General features: G+C 41.3%; 1 protein-coding gene across 1 annotated transcript in view; it reads left to right on the forward strand.

The window, feature by feature from the left end:
• The first annotated feature begins 1,993 nt into the window (after window positions 1–1,993).
• The window catches only part of LOC139451798 (alpha-1A adrenergic receptor-like), a 52,943-nt gene continuing 38,011 nt past the window's right edge, over window positions 1,994–16,925 (forward strand). The window contains exon 1 of the mRNA XM_071233102.1: window positions 1,994–2,942. Coding sequence (XP_071089203.1) covers window positions 1,994–2,942 — 949 coding nt within the window. The remainder of the gene's footprint in view (window positions 2,943–16,925) is intronic.

Below are 16,925 nucleotides of genomic sequence, written 5' to 3' on the forward strand. Positions count from 1 at the left end.
TGGTATACAATTCACGGTCACGTTTCTTACATATATTTATATTTTCTCCTCAAGTTAGTGAATTCGGATCATTACTTTCCTTTTATTTATATTCATGAATTTGATCATGTCAGTTGTTAAAAGGAAAGATGGTGAGGAAGCCTTGTTGTTAAAGCGTTCGCTGGTCACGCCGAAGACCTGGGTTCGATTCCCCACATTGGTACAATGTGTGAAGCCCGTTTCTGGTGTTCCCCGTCGTGCAATTGCTGGAATATTGCTAAAAGCTGCGTAAAACCATACCAACTCTTTAACTTGGTATGGTATTTGACTTGTTCGGTGTTCCTAAAAGGTCACTTATTCTACGCCATTATTCAGTACCGAAAATGTACTCTCCAACAAATAACGTATTCAGAAAAAATGCCAGATACTACCTTATGGTAATATATCGTGTAAAATGGTTCTAATATATTGTTTTGTACCCTAGCATGTGTCTGCTGCACCTGGACATGTAACTGTTGGTAATGACAAAAGACATTGGGTTCAGAAAAGTTTGTTTGGTTACATGGGAAACACACGTGTGTAGGTCGTGCCACGGCTGCTGTAGTCATGAGATCTCCTTCATACTCCTATGTTTATATCTTATGTCCACTACCATGTCGATGTGTCTGAAGCCTTAACTGACATGAATAATCGACGGACCTATTACACATGACATTTCATCACATGACTAGCCGATTATACATGCATGCCAACCAATAACTGTACTCGGATGAATTTAGCTTTCCTTCCTTTACGCATATTACTGCTTATATGGTGTTGACATAATAATGCGAGTTCCAAGTGTCTTCTGGCAGCTTGACTTAACTAGAAGTTATGTTTCAGGAGACGCATTCAAACTGTCCACAGTTGACATTAATGAAATCAGTCAAAAACTATGAGAGGGAAGGCAATACTTTGTTACTAAAGAACTTGGATTTATCGATATGATAAGAAGGTAAGGTCAAAATCGATGTCAAAATATGAGGTTAATACAAAAGCTCTGACACATTCGATCGAGATAAGTGAAGCTGTTCTACACTAAATTATCGGAGAGCAATACAACTAATATACATGGATCTACAGCCATTCCTTCATCCCTATCAAGAAATGTTTATGATAATCAAAAGGATTATTTCTATCGCCTTATGCAACAAAAGTGTCCTTTCTTGTCGATCTTGAAAAAAGCTTAACCGACGACATGCTACCCTTCAAAAAGGACTAGCTGTGAAAGTCCTGATGGGCAATATCTTAATTACACCTACAGGACAGTGTTGCTTAGAGGCACCCTCTCTCTAGTGGCACAAGCACCACACAAGTAGGCTCATTCAAGGCAGTCTGGTCAATGAACACCCTAAACCAGCTCTGTTCGTCAGGCGGGAGGCAGGCATCGACCAACGTTTAAGTATTGATCTGGGAATACAAGGCTCGGCCCACATAGATCTCTCATTGGCCAGTGCGTCCAGTGACAAGTCTCATCTCCGACCACTCACACCAAACTCCTTTTGCTCAACTTGGCTTCTGCAAGAGAACATCTGAAAGCAGTCCTTGTCGTCTAGAAAACCTTCTCATAAGCCTTTGAAAAGGTTCTTATCTGCTCCAAGTCTGTATGAACCACGGGGGTGTCTGAAGCAGCTATTCAATTTCTACATCCTCTGAAATCAATGAAGCAAACGGTTTTTACATGTTTTCCAATTCAGTGAGCCTTATATTACTGATAAAAAGCGAAAATTGGGTAAATTGTTGTTTGCTGTTTTCACAGTATTTTTGTTTTACTTTCAGATTGTGAAGACATGGGAGCCGTTTTAATTTCTTAAGGGACGTGATGATGTACTGCGAGTTGGTTACCCCAGAATGTGACTGATGTGATCTCAGTATTGAAGAAAGAGGCACAGAAGTCTGGATAACACAAAGGATTAACGCATCCTCTCACTACAAACATGTTCTTTCATGTCCCACGAACGTATGTGTACGTGTGATGGAAGAATTCCCATTAAACACAACTCCAACTTTTTCGGATAATACTACCGCCAACTCCACATCCCCAGGTGAAGGGGTCATCGACCTCAGAGTAGCCATACCCGTGGGGCTAATTCTGGGGCTAATAGTGGTCATGACTGTGTGTGGCAATGTGCTGGTGCTGCTGGCCGTGTTTGTCAACTCTCACCTCAGAAGCACCACTAATTACTTCATTGTCAATCTGGCTATAGCTGATCTCCTCTTGGGCACGACAGTTCTGCCCTTCTCTGCGAGTCTGGAAGTTTTAAGTTTCTGGGCTTTTGGTCAGATATTCTGTGATGTTTGGGCCGCCATTGATGTCTTGTGTTGCACCGCCTCCATCATGAGTCTATGTGTCATCAGTATAGACCGGTACATCGGGGTGACCCGACCCCTTCAACACTCTACCATCATGACTGAGAAACGTGCCGTGTATATCATCTTGCTTGTATGGATACTGTCAGTGACGATCTCAATAGCTCCTTTGATAGGGTGGAAGGAACCGGCCGACCCCAACCCTATGGTGTGCAGCGTCACCACACAGCTTGGATATGTGCTGTTTTCTGTATCTGGTTCATTTTACATACCAACTTTCATCATCATGGTTGTGTACATACGGATATATAAAGAGGCTGTTAAACATTCAAACTTTTTGTCCACGGGTGTAAAAACTTCTAAAATAGATGAATCTGAGGGAGTGACGTTACGAATTCATACGGGTAAGAGCCCTCAAACCCCCTCCCCAATGTACCAAAGTAGCAGTTCCAGCGAACACTCTGAGGGGTCGGGTCGCAAAGCCGCCTCGCGACTTACATTAGCAGGAAGGATTGCCAAGTTTAAACGAGAGAAAAAGGCTGCCAAAACGTTGGGCATTGTAGTAGGGGTGTTTATATTATGCTGGTTCCCCTTCTTCTTCGTCTTGCCTTTAGGTGAGTATCTCAATGCACTTCTAATTTTATTTGTCAGTTTTCAGATAAAGATATGTTGCTAATGAATGCATGTTGGATATAATCTCACGTGTCATTCTTACATGTCTGTCTGGCGGGTAGAACTGCCGTTATCGCGCGTGTTTTTCAACAAAAACAAAAAACATACTACATAGGATCCTGTTTTCTCCCGTGAGTTGGATCACCACACCACACGCGCCTCACAAAGAAATGTTCTAAGATGAGAGTTTTGTAGTTATATATTCTAACAGTATGGTACATTAAAACGAATTCCAATACACCAAAGAGATATAGCCAACATAATCAGGATGATGTTATTCCGATCAAATAGTTGTGAACTTACCATAAAACACATCCTTCATTGGGCCACATAAATCATATAATCTCTGATACAAACATGCAACATGTTGGACCTTTGGTGCAATGGATTATTAATTTTCAGGACTATTCTCAGGTGAGTGAATTGACGTTAGCGTATTTCGTTAATATCATGGAGTCTCAGCCAAACAGAAGCAGTAGGATGTATACCATCTGGGTGAAAGCAACGACCACGGATATAATGCTGACAAACCAAGAATCATCGGCGATTCGATCTCACAATCATATGATTCTGTCACGTTTTGTTCTTTGAAAAATAATCTCATCTAATTATAGGAAACTCTCACGCCAAGCGGTTTTTTTCAATCACTTTTTGTGCACATTTGTTCCCCTCGAGAAGAAACTTCATTCCAATATAACACTGAGTTAACTTATGTCCGAATATTATAACATCACTTTATGCATCGTTTCGTTTAACCCATAATAATGTACCACTTGTCATCAAATTCACCTTGTCGGTTTTGAGTGTGTTTGGTTTTAAGCAAGTGTCATATTCATATAATTTGTAGTTTCATTAAAGATGAGTTAATGGCGTTCCTTCCATCTTACGGCGTGTTGGTTAAAGTGCTGGAACAAGAAATGGTAACAGAGACTGACGAAATAGCACGATTATCAGGCTGATAGATGAGCGTCAGCGGGGTGACAGGAAATTCAATATAGCGATAGATGGGTGTCAACACTGGATACATAGGATTAAGCAGAATAGCAGTGGTGATTTATACAAAGAACATGGGCTATGAATTACGAGCAATATCACAAACATATGTGATTGTCAATTTAACATAATAAAAAGAGATTTAGCACAATAACAGTGTGGATTAAGCAGAGTAACAGGCGATTTAGCAGAGTAACAGGAGATTTAGCAGAATAACCATGTGGAGTAAGCAGAGTAACAGGCGATTAAGCAGAGTAACAGTGTGGATTAAGCAGAATAACGATATGGATTAAGCAGAATAACAGTGTGGATTAAGCAGAATAACAGTGTGGATTTAGCAGAGTAAAGGGAGATTTAGCACAGTAACGGGAGATTAAGCAGAGTAACAGTGTGGATTAAGCAGAATAACGATGTGGATTAAGCAGAATAACAGTGTAGATTAAGCAGAATAACTTTGGATTTAGCAGAGTAACAGGAGATTTAGCAGAGTAACAGGAGATTTAGCATAATAACGACATGGATTAAGCAGAATAACAGTGTGGATTAAGCAGAATAACAGTGTGGATTTAGCAGAGTAACAGGCGATTTAGCAGAGTAACAAAGGAATTTAAAAGAGTAACGATGTGGATTAAGCAGAATAACAGTGTGGATTTAGCAGAGTAACAGGCGATTTAGCAGAGTAACAGGAAATTTAGCAGAGTAGCATCATGCATTAAGCGAGTAACATGCGATTAAGCAGAGTAACAGGCGATTAAGCAGATTAACAGGAGATTAAGCAGAGTAAAGGGAGATTTAGCACAGTAACAGGAGATTAAGCAGAGTAACAGTGTAGATTAAGCAGAATAACTGTGGATTTAGCAGAGTAACAGGAGATTTAGCAGAATAACGACATGGATTAAGCAGAATAGCAGTGTGGATTAAGCAGAATAACAATGTGCATTTAGAAGAGTAACAGGCGATTTAGCAGAGTAACAGGAGATTTAGCAGAATAACGATGTGGATGAAGCAGAATAACAGTGTGGATTAAACAGAATAACAGTGTGGATTTAGCAGAGTAACAGGCGATTTAGCAGAGTAACAGGAAATATAACAGAGTAGCATCATGCATTAAGTGATTAACAGGCGATTAAGCAGAGTAACAGGAGATTTAGCACAGTAACAGGCGATCTAGCACAGTAGCAGTCGATCAAGCAGAGTAACAGGCGATTAAGCAGAGTAAAAGGAGATTTAGCACAGTAACAGGAGATTAAGCATACTAACAGGAGATTTAGCACAGTAACAGGAGATTAAGCACAGTATTAGTTGATCAAGCAGAGTAGCAAGCGATTAAGCAGAGTAACAGGAGATTAAGCAGAGTAACAGTAGATTTAGCACAGTAACGGGCGATCTAGCACAGTATCAGTCGATCAAGCAGAGTAACAGGCGATTAAGCAGAATAACGAGAGATTTAGCACAGTAACAGGCGATCTAGCAAAGTAACAGGCGATTTAACAGAGTAACATCGTGCATTAAGTAAGTTACAGGAGATTAAGCATAGTAACATGAGCTTTAGCAGAGTAACACAAGATTTAGCAGAGTAACACGAGATTAAGCAAGGTAGCAGCATTATTAAGTGAGTGACAGGCGATTAAGCAGAGTAACAGGAGATTTAGCACAGTAACAGGCAATCTAGCACTGTAACAGGCAATCTAGCACAGTCACAGGCGATTAAGCAGAGTAAAAGGAGATTTAGCACAGTAACAGGAGATTAAGCATAGCAACAGGAGATTTAGCACAGTAACAGGAGATTAAGCACAGTATTAGTTGATCAAGCAGAGTAGCAGGCGATTAAGCAGAGTAACAGGAGATTAAGCAGAGTAACAGTAGATTTAGCACAGTAACGGGCGATCTAACACAGTAACAGACGATTAAGCATAGTAACGGGAGATTTAGCAGAGTAACAGGAGATCTAGCACAGTAATGGGCGATTAAGCAGAGTAACAGGCGATAAAGCAGAGTAACGGGAGATTTAGCAGAGTAACAAGAGATTAAGCACAGTAACAGGAGATTAAGCAGGGCAACAGCATGTATTAAGTGAGTAAGAGGCGATTAAGCAGAGTAACAGGAGATTAAGCAGAGTAACAGGCGATTTAGCACTGTAACAGGCGATTTGGCAGAGTAACCACATGCATTAAGCATAGTAACAGCATGCATTAAAGAAGTAACGGAAGATTAAGCAGAGTAACAGGCGATTCAGCACAGTAACATGCGATTAAGCACAGTAAAAGGCGATTTAGCAGAGTAACAGCATGCATTAAGTGAGTGGATGTGATTTGCATTGGTTGACTATCAGAGTAACTGTAATATAACAAATACGTTTTTATACTTTTGCCCTACACGACATTCGGCGGGTGAGAGCGTCCCCTTACAATAACCCTGAATGGGAACACGGCCGTGCTCCTCAGGAAATGATCTGTCCATCCGTCAGCCTGTCAAGTGGTGTTCTAACTTGACCAACGCGTGCTGTTGCAGCGGGGAATTCAATCACACTTGTAAGCATTATGTTATTGCGAACGCTTAGAATTGGCAGTTTCACGTTAATTCTTTTCATTGTCAATGGCGTTGGAAGCGTAGAGCACAATGAGTACAGTCTTGACTGTGAGTTCCAGAATCTCAGAAGGGTTGGACTAAATTATCCTTCTTTTTCAGAGTATACAGTCAATGGTTCCTTATTAAATTGAGACATGCGTGATGTCTAATGGGTATTGCTTTATTCTGTAGCACTTGTAATAGATATCAGCATATAGGACAGTGAAATGTATTTACTTTGTGGATGCAATTATGTTCAAGTTAGTTCCTCGTAATGTTTGGTTAATAGAAGTAGTCCTTCCAATGTGAACATGATAAATCTGTAATTATTAAGGAACAGGTAAAAGTATTCATTTCATTGAGGGGGCACGGGTGACCCAGTCGTCTAAGGCGCCGCGATTCGCTGTGCAGAGTTGCGTCCCTTGGGCATGACAGAAACCTATGATTGTGGGTTCGAATCCCGGTTCGCCCCGATTATGTTTCTTGGTTTGTCAGCAGCATACCCGTGCTCGTGGGTTTCATCGAAATAGTAAACGTCTGAGACCTGCATCACTTCGGGCTTTCCTCCCACATTAAGCTGACACGCAGTGATATAACTAGAATACTGTTATAAGCGGCGTTAAACCAAACTCACTCACTCACACTCATTTCTATGACCTTAACTCGTACAAGAATTAAATATGATACGAGACATAGAGTCTAACCGTTTACATTTGTCACTGGGGATAACCCCCTCACTTAAATTACGCATGCAGTTGCCATAACGTTACAAAATCTAAATTTTACCGGTTACCGTGACATTGAGCGTTCCACCCGTTATCGTAAACTGTTACCGGGACATTGAGCGTTCCACCAGTTATCGTAAACTGTTACCTTGACATTGAGCGTTCCACCCTTTATCGTAAAATGTTACCCGGACATTGAGCGTTCCACCAGTTATCGTAAAATGTTACCTTGACATTGAGCGTTCCACCCTTTATCGTAAACTGTAACCTTGACATTGAGGTGCTATCCTTACTCGTAAACTGTTACCTTGAGTCGAAGGTGCTACCCTTGGTTGAAACCGTTGCAGTGACATTCAGCGTGCAACCCCTGTAGACAGTCACATCACATACCTCACACATAGCGATTGTACCTCGTGGATAGAAATGTCACCGACCACTCTTTCCGTTATATTCCTCACAGTTCTGACCGCCTTGGCAGTCATTTACAGAGGACGTGTCATGAACTTTCGCCTCACGTCGTAGCGCCTTCACAACATCATACTCGGCACGCCATGGAAGTGTTTTCTTGTTATTAATACCATGCTGCCTGATTTGAGTGAGACTTGTCTTGGATCAATGACCTCAGTATAGTTAACACATACGGTATAGCAATGTGTTGTACTGTACTTAGACTAACATCTAGTCTCTGAAATGAAAATATGTTACGGATAAAAACGTTTGCTAAATTAAAGTCATGAAATGTAATAAAAAGGAGTCCAGAGACTATCTTCATTTTCATTTATAATCTAGAGGTAATCTCGACTTGCTAAATTGCATGGGCTGTATTGGATATGTTTGTTTCAGGGTCTGTATGACAAACTATACTGTATTGTAACCCATTTAACTGAAACACACAGTGGAATTGTACGTATATTATCAAGTGTGGCAATATTAAGGTGACATACAATTAGAATCTCTCGTGATCTCCGATATCACTGATACATAAACACTACCTGCAGAAAGCGATTTATGTATGGGTCACAAACCTTTCAAAACCGTTTTGTCACATTGGCCAGACGTTAAACGTATATACGACCGCATTCTGTGGGTATGTTTATGTTAGTAATGCTTAAATCAATCAGAGAATCTATCTTCATAACCATGTTAAGCCTAGATTTAAGAGGTGAGAACTATAGCGGCTGCAAGACCCCGTGCATTAGTGATGGCCTGAAGCTGTATATTTAGCTAGCACTTAGCAAACGTAAATTAACTACGATTTTCAGATCCTGAAATGAACACGTCGACCTCGCGGATATTTCGTCGTGCTGCTGACATATGACATTTGTAATGCCAACAAATCAGGGGGGTGAGTCCCTGCCTGGACCGCGCACTGACCGGCAATATGCACACAGCAGAAGCGATGCAGGTGGGTCTGACATTGATCGGTATCCTGCAGATAAAAAAGTGTATCAGCGTGACAGGATCTCAACAGATGGCTGTGTATGCTCCCTGGTCACACATGAAGGGAAAATAGAATATCGATTCCTATGGTAGGTGTACATTACAACCTCCTTGTCCATCACAGGAGCATAGGGCCACGTGTAGGCACAAGCACTTGTTTCATGCGCTCTCAAGGAAACATTATTTTAAACATTAAAAAATGATAAGCGCATATGTATAACTCTCCAGTTACATTAATGATAATTATAGCAATTCAAGCAACAAGTTTACTTGCCTCACTAGCCATTGTGGCAATATCCCTGGTGGCCACTGTTGGTCGCTGGAGATTCCTCCAGTGGAGACCTGGTGGATTGTGTGACCTCGTACTGCGACAGCGTGGTTGTTGTTCATGCTGTCAACCCATGGTTTGTCTTCGCGAAGGCCGTGTGTTGTGAGACTGTGTAATGTAACATTAGAGGAGTCTAGCGTCTCCCTGTCGCATACAAGTTGTGTGGCCAATATATACTCTGAAAAGGGATACTAAACTATCACATCAGTAATAATTATCCAAACAGTGATATATCGTCAGTTCAGAAGATACTGAAAGAGAAATCATCCCAATCAATCAATTTTCTAAACAAGTCATGCAATAGCACTCATTATCCACACTTCAGGCCTTACTAAATGAGGAGCGAAATGTGGTTCGGCTGCCTCTGCTTATTCTGCGTATAACGATCGAGCTCAGAATTAACACATACTCTTCAAAACAAGAAACGCAAAACATATATTTTTGGCCATATACAAAATTAGCAGACCAAGAGGTGCAAAATGAAGCGGTTTCATGTGTCGTGGTGTCAGTGACAAATTTTCCGGATCAAAATGATCACACCAAGGACATACAAACCATGCGTCTGGAAACACGTACGATTAGGAAAAACGCACACAGTACATTAAAAAAGGGCCATGGAGCTGCACATACTGCACGTGCAGCAGCACTATGAACGGTATTAAAGTCCCAATATGAACCACTGATAATGCGGTTTCGCCGTATTTTTGATTACCTGGCATCTGTATCAATGGAATAGTGACAGTTCAACAACTTGTCAAGATTAAGAGAAGTGCAAAGAAGCAACGTCCGTCATAGGCCGCTTGTAGGCAGTGGAATCCCGGTGAGCTGTAGCCAGGGTTTTCAATGTAGCGCCAAGCACCATCACAAGGCTATGGGATCGGTTTCAACAGCATTGGTCAACACCTGATCGGCCAAGGTCGGGACGACCAAGGGTAACCTACCCCGCCCAAGATCGCTACATCCGACTGCGCCACCTATAGTCTGGAAGGTAATTTAAGGTACCGACATTTACTACAATATCTGAAAAACTATTGGACCTACTCCAGTCGAAGCTGAGACGCCCAACGCTAACACCGCATTTTAAATAACACGGTGATGAAAAGATCTCTGTGTCGCTACTGTTGCGAAGACATTTTAAATAACACGGTGATGAAGAGATCTCAGTGTCGCTGCTCTTGCGGAGAAATTTTGAATAACACGGTGATGAAGAGTTCTCAGTGTCGCTACTTTTGCGAAGACATTTTAAATAACACGGTGATGAAGAGATCTCAGTGTCGCTACTGTTGCGTGGACAATATCAACATCAACTACTTGATAGGTAGTAGGGACAGTCTACATCCTCTCAAAATTATTGTATAGTTAAACGACGGCCCACACCAACGTCTCTTGTCAGTGTGCTGGCACGTGGCTGTGTTTTCTCAAACTTGTGTTTAAACTAGTATTGACTTGTTTAGTATATATTTGTCTTTTGCAATGTAATGAATGGTAATTGAGGGTTGAAACAATAATGTGCAAAATACGCCACTGTGAGCTTCTACCTAGAGAGTAACTACAGCTTAATCAATTTAGACAGTCGTCAAGCATGTTATAAAAGTATTAGATCAAATGAAATGTCAATGAAAACACTCATAGACAACGTAAGATGAGAGCTATAACAGTCAGCGTGGGTCAGTCCACGTTAGAAATGTATCATCTTATTTCCAGTTGGTGGTACTTATGTTTGCTCCGACCTGTAAAGATCAGGGTCAGGAATGATCTTCAACAACCCAATGCCTCCCGTTAGAAGCGACTAACTGGATCGGGTGGTCCGGCTCTCAGCCTTTGTAAATGCATATTTCATCGTATCCCAATTGCGTAGACGGATGGATTTTCTGGATATTTACAGACCGCCGTCACACGGCGTTAAACAACAACACAATATGTATGCTTAGTCTTCTCATCACAGTTACATCCACAATTTGTCTTCCTAATTCCCTGTAAACATACAACAGGGTACATTATTTTTCTGAAGAAGCTTTCGCAAATAAATTCCATGATTATAGATTTCGAATCCCCGCTCTTCACATCCACAGGTCTGTGGGATGGCCTAGTAATAAAACCTTTGGCTTGTCACACCGATTCCCCACGTGGGTACAATGTCTGAAGCATACATGTATCTGGTGTTCCCCGCAGTGAAATTGCTGGAATATTGCTAACATGGCGTAATACCATACTCGCTCACTCACTGAACTAAAAACAAATCACACAATTTCAGCTGACACCCGTGAGATAAGTTATAGTACCCAGTTGTGCACAATACATACAACATTGTACACTTGCACTAGTCTCTAAGGCAATAATTATATAATAGTTTACATCATAATTTCTTGATTATATAAATAATGAGAACAAGTTGTCCTTATGAAAGACTTGCCTCCGCTTATCTAAAGTTGCCTGTTTTCAGATAGAATGACTATACACCCATGGGCATATCATTCAGTACAGCCTTGGAGCAAGGCTAAGTGCATTGCTGCTGTACGTGCTTTCTTCCACAGATCTTCCTTCGTTCGCATAGCATTTTATACACATGACCTTGTAAATATACAGCCGAGATACTTGTCCGCTGTCACCTTTCTCGAGATGACCGCTTGCTTTATTTTAAGACCCAGGCCTAGGACTGTGTGACTTTATAACTGCCAACACCTTCCCTGGTCTTGGCGGCAACACCAAAGTATACAAATTACAATGTACTGAAGTCACAATTGAATACTGAGATGTTATTTACATCTGTCGCATGTGCCCTAGAACATATATCAATAGACCTGGAGCAGGCTTGACGGAATTAATTTCGCGCAGGCCCATCACGTTTTTCAACCTTCGCTCTTAATTTTCAAACATTCGATCGGGAATTCCATTCTATTGTGTGGACGTGAATACAGTAAGTGTCATAAATAAATTTGGTTTTCGTAATAGACGCGCCAGGTTTAGTCGTGGCTGTTTAGTAATGTTCTATACCTGGCGATGCACGTGATTTTACACATATACATCAGCGACGGAACGTGTTCACCCAGATTACATGATGCACAGAATGATCCCTGGTGAAGAGACGCCAGTTCCTTAAGTGGGGACAACAGGAGGATGGAGAGCGAGACCTACAGTTGACAGCCTCATTATCAGAACACATTAAGACACGCTGCTCTTCGTCTGATAACTTCAGATAGATTACGTTGAACAACTACCATGTTTAAAGTTGTCATTAATGTAACACAGAAGGCGTTTTGTTATGGCCTTGGGTCAGCATCTTTCATCAGTCGAAGTTATTTAATGTTTTCACAGGTAATTAAAGTGAAAATTGGAGGTTGGTTTGATTAAAGGACATATTCAAAACCAGGCGCATGTTTATCCAGAAACCCCACTGCTTACAAAAATAGTGCTACATATCTCACCCCAGCATCCTGACTTACACAGCCCAGTAGACGTGCTGAGACGTACAGCCCTAGTCGAGACGTGTGGCAGCCTGATCGGCGGGAGTGATTGGTTGGTCGCTGAGACAGTTAACACACGGTATACTGGGAGTTACACGGAAACAAGGAACAAATACACATGTCCTGTCTTTATGCTATTGCCGTAATTAAGTAAATTGATTGACTGGCCGAAATCGGATTAGTTTTGCACTGTGGAGAAAACACTGTAACTACAAAGAAAGAGACAAACTCCAATTATAGTTGAAAACATAAAATCAATAAGACATGGTTTTCCGAAGATAATTAATTCAGACCGAGTACTTGCATATTCAAGTGTATAGTAGCTGATAAACACAAACATTTATTACTTTATTACGGTTATATTCGGTTAAGTATAAACAAACAGTAACACCTCCCTACTCCAGACACCTCAGCTTCTGGGCTATAACAGCTGTCACAACACATCCTCAAGTCCGGATACTGGTTAATCCGGATGATAGCGACTGATGAATAACTGTTCGGAAAGCTTGAGTTCTTATTGTTCATTTGATAGACTCACTTGATTCAGGATAAGAAAGGTACAAATGCTCCAAGGCCTATATCATAGCTCATTAAACATCAAAATATGAAAAAACGGAAACACACCAACATGACGTGCACGTGCAACATCATTTGTTGGGCCCTAAAATCGTTGGGTTTTCATTGCATGCCATTACAATCTTACAACGATTGAACGGCGAATATGCCACGACTGACGGAAGCCCAACGCAACAACGCCATCGGTCGACTGCTAACAAAAGCCACATCTCCAGCTGTAGCCAGGTTTTCCACGTAGCACCAAACATCATTACAAGACCGTGGAACCGTTATCAGGCACATAGGACCTTCCCAGATCTGGTCGACTACGTATCACCACGTGAGCTCGTATTGATACGTGAAAGAACCACCACGGCCACCTCTACAACTTCGGCAGTACCAGGATTGCGTAGGATATCAGTTGTGTCGAGGTCAAAGAGTATGGACACAACTGCGATGTAGACAAGTTTTGTTCAGTGACAAGTCACGTTTTATGCTTCGCTGTGTGGATGGTATTTACAGATGTCGTGGGGAACGTTATGCACGAAACTGCATACAGGAAGTGGACAGACTTAGTGCACGTTCATGGGGAATGTATCGGCACAACGTTACACAGATGAGATTCTTCGGCCACACGTCCTTCCCATTATGCAACAAACGAACAAGACAACGCCCGACTGGCCCAGGAATAACAACATCCAGGTTTTGCCATGGCCCTCCAGGTCTCCAGATGTAAACCCAATCGAACATTTATGGGATCCACTGGATCAATGACTGCGAGCAAGTCACCAACAACCAGAACCTACGACAGTTGGCACAAGCACTGCAGGCAGAGGTGGTGATTCTACTGTGTGCCATATGTAACCTGGGTCAATGACAATGATGCGTGCCAATTTTGAACAATCGATTACCTTCTGTTGATGATTTATATGATATATAAAATATACATCTAAAGTCACTTTTGCGTTTCTATTTCTGCAGAGTATATATCATCGTGCAAATATTTCGGGTAGAAAATTAGGCTTTGTGACCGTGCATGACGCTATGCAGGTTATTTGTGAATATAATAATCTTTGACTATTTCAGTAGTACCTTTTGTTCATAAATTTGAAGATACTGAGAGGCTGTTATTGCATATATTTTATATATTATCCCATGGACTATAAATACTATATCATCCTCAAACAAATTGCAACATTAATCTTTAATTTAAGAATAAATTGTATGCAACATGCTGAAATAGCTCTCGCAAGTTGTGATTTCAGGAGGTTTGTGTAAAACGGATAACGTTTGAAAACATATAGACATGTCAGCGTACTATTAAGTGAACAGGATGCGGTCAAACACAGCGAAGTCAGTGAGCCCTCGCCAACACCACCATGTCCTTATGCCGCTATGTGTAATGGTCCTTGCACTATCCTTTATGTACAGGGAAACATAAAACTTGTTCCAATCAACTTTAAGACCAAGTGCTGGAAACACAATGGCAGGTGTTCATGTTCATAGCGTCCATTGGTGTTGATTACATCCTGCTCCATCAAGCTGACACGGCAGTAAGTGACAAACTGCTCAAAGCGGCGTATCAAAGACAGGCTAAGTCTAACAGTTCCTACAGTATAGATCATTATGATCGCCTCTCCGAGCCTATTGCTGCATGCAGACATGTTATACATGCAGGCTGGTGTTCGGGTGTTTAGAACCTTGTCACAGTCTCCGATCGACAGACACAATGTGTGATATATAGCTCCGAAAAGTACATTGAGATGGACAATAACGTTGGTCAAGCATCGGTTGACCACCTTTGTGAACGGCCGTACCCTGCTCCAGGAACCATCTACGTTTATCAAGACTTCCCCCCACCAGTGTTCGAAGCTGCCTCCCGCTAGCCAATATCAGTGACTTTTAGATTGGGCTAGTAACATTTCCGTAAACCTGGCCCGACTGCCTAGTTGAATATTCTGGTCAATGCATATTTATTTTTACGAATCATCAAGTCAGTTAAGGTGTAATTGAATGTCAAAATCTGTTGCCATTTTATTTTAATTTCATAGTTTATCGGAAACTCACGCAAAGTTGTAAAAAGGATTTTTCCTGTACTCTGATTATGACTGATATAGAAACATGTACATCCGTTATTGTCGATGCGAGTGAAAGTCTAAGTCTAACCACTACAAACGTCAGACAAACGTACAGTACCAAGCTGCTAATCAGCTTCGCCGTAATGATCTCAAAACACACAAGATACATGTAAGTTAGGACAAAGTATGTAGGCTGTAGCCAGAAAGTAGTGATTGTAAAATATGATGAGGGCTTGCAACATTTTTGTTAACATGGCCAGTGCACTTTGAAATGAATTCATACACTGTCCCCAACATAACATGAAGCCTTAGAGTCCCTCGACCTCGTTTCCCTACAGATGTTTCTCCGGACATGTTATGCCGGAAATACGATGACACATAATTTGGTGTATTTTAAGCTGATCAGCTGCCATTTAGAGTAACTTTCCTGCCCCTGGTGCTTCGATTTTATCACTTTTCTACTGAAAATATAAATTTACCATAACCTATTGCCGTATACATAAATGTCTTGAAGTTCACACAGTGATTCCTGTGACACGGCTGTAACCTAGGGGAAGTACGTCTGGTGCCTTGCTCCCTGGTGGTTCACAGTTCAACCCCAGGGTATGTAGCAGTACAGCCTGAGTAGCAGATACTAGGTAGTTCCTTTAAATCATATATCATTATATCATATTAATGTGTGGGAAGGTTCCGCATCTCTATCGCCGTCTGTCTATCGCCAAGGGTACAGTGCCATCAGGACAGCGGCCCGTCAAGGCCGACTGTGTCACTGAAATAAATACCTCACGGTTCACTTAAGTCGTCACAGATTCGCGATAGAAGACAATGATCTATCACCGAAAAATTGAACAAACTACATGAATGGCGCGCCTGGCAAACACTCTAAAGTAGAGAAAACATTATTCTCGCGTAGAACGGAAATCTCGTAAAATATGTCAGCTGAAATATTGACAAACAAATCGAAAAGTCATAACAGCATTCATATATTGATCATACAGCTGGTGTGTGTACTGGGTGTAACACTTCGTCCTGGAGGCAAGAGCTTTCTGTCAGGATAACGCCAAAACATGCTGCACTCGTAATTTTGAAAGCATGCTTCTTTCCTATCTGGACGTGTGCATTTGAGGCTTATTTCAAAATTCAAGTGACTTAGGGTTAAGCCTTTAAGTTTGTGTCTTAATACGTAATTCTTCATCAAGCTCGTTCCACGAATTCTACCTTTTAACGCTTAAAATAAGATTCCGGCAAGATAAATTGAACGGAAATTAAAATGTTATTACGGTTGACATTGCTGTGAATAACGGCTGAGTTCAAGAGGCATACAGATGTCAACACATTCAACAGTGCACACGATGGAGATAGCAATGGCTGCGCGAATTGGTGGGTTAGTGTTCTCGAAATGGCGGAGACTGGCAACATAACGTCATTATGATATTACTTGTCCAGAAACCGTCTACAGCAACAGGTTTTTAAAAAGATATATCTTTAGCTTTCAGTATTATAAGTATTACACCAGGTCTATGTGTGCTTTGGATATTTTGTGTGCCAGTATATATGTTGCATGGTATGCCTGGCTTTTGAACCCAACGTTAAACCTCACCTCACCTCACTTCACCTCACCATGTCATGAGTGAACATGATATCACAACTTGCGCATCTTCATCAGTAATCTTCTGCGAAGTTTGAAAATAATTCCTGATGCAGAAGGTACACCACATGGGATGCTTAAGTATAATGGGGGAATGAAATCTGGAGTTATGATATCATATACGCA

Source organism: Haliotis cracherodii, unplaced genomic scaffold, assembly GCF_022045235.1.
Source record: "Haliotis cracherodii isolate W230 unplaced genomic scaffold, xgHalCrac1.p SCAF_9, whole genome shotgun sequence".
NCBI classification, from domain to species: domain Eukaryota; kingdom Metazoa; phylum Mollusca; class Gastropoda; order Lepetellida; family Haliotidae; genus Haliotis; species Haliotis cracherodii.